This window comes from Anguilla rostrata, chromosome 1 (genome assembly GCF_018555375.3).
Source record: "Anguilla rostrata isolate EN2019 chromosome 1, ASM1855537v3, whole genome shotgun sequence".
Classification (NCBI taxonomy): Eukaryota; Metazoa; Chordata; class Actinopteri; order Anguilliformes; family Anguillidae; genus Anguilla; species Anguilla rostrata.
Genome location: NC_057933.1, coordinates 64,572,355 through 64,578,354, shown reverse-complemented (window position 1 = coordinate 64,578,354; position 6,000 = coordinate 64,572,355). Strand labels below are relative to the sequence as shown.

Sequence of the window (6,000 nt, the reverse complement as noted above, 5' to 3'; positions counted from 1 at the left end):
GAATCTCAGTTGTCTAGACTTAACTGGCAGTGAGGTTTGCACATGTACACAGCTACAATTGCAGACAGTTAGGCAGTCAAAATTAGGGAGGGAATTCAACATTCTCAGACCCACTTTGGGCACCAAATTAAAAAAGGAGTCTATAAGGAGTCTATTAATGAGGCATATAAAGCTCCCATATTCAGTGGATGTGCATTGACTGGATTTCATCCCACTGTGTGCTGATATTCCAGAAGCCTTTTCAAGATTCCAACAACTGTTAATTTTCTTTTTCCAACGGTTGTTTTTCCCTCTTCACTGCTTTTGCCATCTATGTGAACACGTCAGCAAATACACACAGCCTCTCACTGAGAGACACAACCGATATGGACAGAAGATGTCCCTGCTCATTGTAGATAATGGGAATAGCTTCATGGGCATAATGCAGTTCTCGCTATTTTCTCCCACAGCATGTCAATTGAATGCTTGACTGAACTGGTGTATAATGTTCCATTGTGCACACAAATAAAGACACAGCACATCAATGCACTGCTCAATGTATGGAAAATGAGACTCAGTTTGGTATCTGTGACTATGATAAAATATTAACGGTTGAAATTCAGAGGAGGTGGTGTCCTGGGAATTTAATGGACATGAAGTCACTGTGGAGCAATAAAAAAAAATCCATATAAAGCAGATGTCCATGGGTAATCAGAAATATCAATTAAATATGATTCATCAGGAGATGATTCTTGACCATGATTTGCAAAGAAATCAAGAAGCAGATTTTTATTTCTGTCTGGATTGAGTACATTTAATATAATATTTTTTTTCCTTTGGTGACTAAATTCTGAAAATGATAAGACCAAAAATGTATTGTTTAAGCCTTTGAAGAGTCGGTTCTTTAGAATTTTTCCCCCAACATTCTAAGTCGTTATTCTAGAATTCCACTGCTTTCAATTGGCCGTAATGATAGTCACATCAGCGCTAGAATGTTTAGTTAAGAAAATTCTAATCCCATATTTGTGATCAGGCACCTTATACGGTTGAGCTACGCTAACGCCAATGTTACTAATTTCCCTGTGAACCACTGCCATCTAGTGGTCAACTACAATATGACTACGTCTCAACCGCATCATGGCATGAATTCAGGAGTGGATGAGAGGACAACACCATTATACAAGAACCAGAAAAAAGCTTCCAAGCTGTTTTGGAACAAGAAAACACAGCTACCACTCACATACACTGCATATGTCATCTTTGTTGTTTTCATCAAATGAAACAAAAAAACCTCTAGGCTCTGTTAATTTTTTCATTGTGACTGGCGATTCAGCGGTTTACTTAGTGAAGCACAATACAATAATCTTCTTCACAGATACTCCTTAGACACTGTGTGTTTCACTATCTACTGTAGCAACATCTAAAAATTGTAGCAATTTGCTTGAAGAAACAGATTTCTCATAATGTATGAGTCTCTTGGGTTATTCAGTGTAGGCCTACTTAATTCTGCAATATCAGCAATACTGGGAATTTAGCAACCATTGAGATTTAGAAAACTATTATAAAGTTATAAAACGTAGCTGGGTATTGACGGTGCATACTTTCTCGCTGTAGGGCAGCATCTGCTCAAGTGCACAGAAACTTCTTTTGGATCAATGGTAAATATAGGAATCATATATGAAATGGCACGTACACCACTGTTCAGAGCTTGTGTTAGCATGGCTGTACTCCCCTGACACCAGTAGGGGGCACCCTGACCCATCATATAGCCCTATCAGCAATGCATTCAAGACTGTTACTGTTGGTGCAATTCACACGAGTGCACAACGACAATACCAAATCATTGACATAAATTTAACCCCTACAAGCCCCTGGCTTGAGGCCTGCAGCCAGAGCTAGAGTCACAGTCTCAAGGCTCCAGGCTGTCCCAAGTCTCATCGAGGCAACAGCAAAGGATCAAACTTCAGGCTCTTTAAAATCTAAAAAAATATTTCAAAATATTTTGTTATTCTCAAATTTACTTCTGAATACATCATCCAACCACAGTAAGCCCTACAATTCATGCATTTCATCAACTGTGCCAGGATTCTTTCCAGTAACTGGAAGCCATATGGTTTCATTTCCACATTAAGACTGATGGGAACTCATTATTCCAGAAACATCTGCAAGAAATACGAGACAAGTTGAAAGCATTCAAACAACTGGCAAAAGCTTTTTGAATGTGAGTAATGCTATCTTACAAAAAAACATTATTTTTCAGACATAAAATCTTGAAATAATGTTATTGTATGATAAAATCAACAACTTTTCAGGAAGCTTTTTATATTATGTGAAATTGTACTGATCTGAGGCAATGGCTGCTCATGTTGACAAGCTGTAGATGGAAAAATATCAACACAGAAACACTTTATTGAACTCTTAAATTTCAAACAACTACATATTTATTTTAAAATAAATATATTTTATTATTTTTCCAGGGGATTCAATGGTAAAGGTAAACAATATATGAACATGTAAGAAAAGATTGTTCTTGAACGGACAAGACCCAATGAAAATATAGAACAGATAGTAGAACGTTAGATTACAGCCAAGTTCCCATGGAAACAAGCTTAGTCACCAATAAAGCAGGGATTATGAGTTAAAAAATCCTTTGCTGCAGATTTCTTTTTCTTTTTTCTTTATTCTAGACCTGCTGCAAGTTATGATAATGACTCCAAATGCAACCAAATGTACAATCTATTAGCAGTGCTACAATAATACAGTTGCTACTGACTTTGTCTCATGTACACATTTCCTACCTGGCAGACACCATAGTCAAACACTGAGGTGCTGTTGGCCTCTGCGAAAATGCCAACTGACAAACTGGTGTGATTTGCACCGCGAGCTGGTGATTCAACATGTCTGAACAAGGGATTCTGGAGATTTGGGAATAAACTGTATGACGAGACAATTGCATTATTTTCTAGTAGCAAAGTTACAGTAATGAAATGACATTCATCAAGTGTTTAAGTCTTCAGCTTTTTCAGCTTTCCTGGTGAAATGACCATAGCCGAGCCTATACACATTGTCAAGTATACACTACAGTGTAGACATTCTATCCTTTAGGCTCCACTGCCTAGGTACTAACCCCCCTTTCTTCAGACTGCAATTATTTTCGTGAAACACAGTTTCAAAAGAAGACATTAAAGCTGTGTGTTGTCCTTTTCTTCCTTTACATTCTGAATACTACATTATTTCAAACATTTACATTTTAAATCCAATGTTTTCCTCCAACCTTGTCCATTACATGGTTACTGAGGTATTTTTGAGCTTAACTGACAGGAAATGAAAGTGCAATATTTTGAGGACAATGAGACAACAATTCATGTATGAGAACCTTTTCAGGTGATACCTTGTTATCTAGTGCCTTGTGGCTTAACAGCACTGTTTTGATGGAAAAATATGTCTATATATATTTGTATGATATTTACAATTTCAATGTTCTGAAGAAGAAATAAACACATTAACGCAATCTCTGAACAATCTGAACTTGTTTCTTTTTTCACATTTAATGAGATGTGTTTTTTTTAATAATGCCTAATGTCCAATGTGGACCCCATGCATATCAGCTATTGCTTAGTTATCCTGTAAGTCCACTATCATCTACCTGACCTGGAGCACTAGCCCACTGACAGCTTTAGCCTCACTGCTTGTGACATACAAAACCAACCAATACTGTGAAACTGTGGCCCATGTTTTTCCAAGCTGAGGCTAGTGATTTGTCCAATTGTAACACTGGGATCTTCCATAACTTCTTCAAGGTACAATAATGATTAAGAGATGTCAGTCTTCTATAAGTGCTTTGAAATACCTTATAATCATCTGTAGTGACGTCGTTGGCAGTAACTAGTCGGTGTGCGTTAGAGAAGTGACCATCCATACCTGACCAATAGGAGGATGAAGCACACTTCTAGGTCAATTAATTGACATGCTGATCAATCAATCAACCAATCAGCTAAATTACAAGCTTTTCTCTGACCAACATATCTTCAGAAATTATTATGAGCCTGATGAGGAAAATACATTTTTGGCTGGACTGCAACAGTGGGGCCAGCCCTACAAACGCCAATGTCTGTGACTGACTGAGTGATGAAGTTACACCACTGGTCGGCCGAGTTATGAAGTTACACCATTGGTCGGCCGGAGTGGTCCAGCCATATACTAGGTTTTGACCTGGTCTTGTTAAATCTGGATAGCATGACTTCTTTGTTATGGATTATATCACTTTGTAATCTGCTATGTGGTTGGTTCTGTATGTTCAAGATGCATTTCGTACTACAGTGGTCCTAATCTTGCTGCCAGATTACTTACATGTTCTGCAAAGGAAACGCGACTCCGGTCATGCAGTTCTTTGAATCTGACCTCCAAAATGTAAGCGTTTCAATGGCCTGACTGGAGACGAACGAGAGTCTTCAGACAGAGGAACTGTCGATGTTAAGGCGGAAACACAACTGGCTGATATCGCCAATGCTAGAAGGGGTCCACCCGCTTGAGGGCGTATCGGCATGGGAACGTGGATTTCAACAATAAAAAAAACAACAACTTTAAATATAGCAACAAATATAAAATAGACTTCCTTACTAACTATATGCAAGAACATTCCACATATCCATTTTAAAGACTTTTGATAAGCCAGTTTTACCTTGAAGTATTGCCTTAAACGTGATCATATTTAAGACGACGAGAAAAGCACCACGACATTCATCATAGAAACAGAAGTTTAACCATACAATGGTATGTACAATGTATGCTGATGAGAGGGGATTGAACAACTTGCCAAGCTCAGCCCATCATGCATGTAGAAATTTACACAATGGAGACCTGAAGAACTTCAGCTTCGTGTAGGCGTACGACTGGGGGGGGGGGGCACCCTGATTTATTACGGGCGCAAGCCCCCCCCCCAGCTGGAGACGGAAACATTAAGAGCTCAATAAGAGTTATACACAAAGCACTGGTCCTTTTAGGCCTTAGTGTCATTAAAAAAGAGAGAGAGAAATAGAGAGAGAGTGAGAGAGAGAGAAAAAAGCCAGGAAGCAGCCTCAGGGAGCGTGCTCGCTGTCTCGCCCTCCCCCCTGTATTGTGCAAAGGAATGTCTGGGTTGTGCGGGGGGGCGGGACTACGGCTCCTGGGAGGGCGGGGCGGGGTTGTCTGCGGGCTCTGGGGAGGAGGGCGAGGGCTTGGGGGCGCTGGTGCTGGCGCTGCTGCTGCTGCTGCTGCTGCTGGGCTGCTGGGGGCTGCCCTCCTCGCTCGCCTGCCCCTCCCGCCCCTCCTGCCCGTCCTGCCCCTCCGAGTTCTCCAGCATCTCCTGGATGAGCGGCGGCATGGACCCCGGGATCTCCAGCTTCAGCGTGATGACGCGCTCCGCGCCTGCGGGATGGAGCAGAGCGCCGTCAGACGCTAATGCTAGCCGGGCAACGCGGCGCGCATGCTGACTCCTCTTCACAGCTGTGTCCTGAAGATGTTTCATGCTCACTGCTTTCTGAGTCACTGATGCTTTTAGGCACTCTGAATGTAAAGAGCGTCTGCTAAACGTGTGCATGTAACGTAAACGTTTGAATGCGCAATGGTCTATACTGTTCATAGAGACCTATGCAACCTCATAGTTACATTTCAGACAGCAGAACATTTGTACCCGTCTACTGCAGCAATAATAATTTAATAATCTTAAATAAACTGATTAATACATTTAGCCAACAAATTGATTAAAAGCTGTTTTTCCCCAAGAGGCAATCAACAAAGAGAGGATAATATTTCTGAGAAAATATTGGACAGTAAAAGCTCAATTTTTTACCATACCACTGTGGAAAAACTTGATATTGCCAGATAGTTAACTCCGGAATGATCTCCAGGGGGTTCTTTCATTTTACGACTGCAGACTTCAAGGAGTCAGTATTATGAAGGCAGAAATCCTCGTGAAAGTCTGTTCTTTCACTACATAAAAGCAGAGACTCGGAAAGTTCTTGTTGAAAAGTTGGGCAAGTA

At 40.6% G+C, this 6,000-nt stretch overlaps 1 protein-coding gene across 9 annotated transcripts in view; it reads right to left on the bottom strand.

The window, feature by feature from the left end:
* Nucleotides 1–2,419: 2,419 nt before the first annotated feature.
* LOC135262326 (retinoic acid receptor beta-like) overlaps nucleotides 2,420–6,000 on the bottom strand; it is a 122,413-nt gene continuing 118,832 nt past the window's right edge. For all 9 annotated transcript variants that reach the window (XM_064349311.1, XM_064349302.1, XM_064349320.1 and 6 more), the window contains one exon: nucleotides 2,420–5,385. In XM_064349311.1, coding sequence (XP_064205381.1) covers nucleotides 5,135–5,385 — 251 coding nt within the window. In that variant the 3' untranslated portion in view covers nucleotides 2,420–5,134. The remainder of the gene's footprint in view (nucleotides 5,386–6,000) is intronic.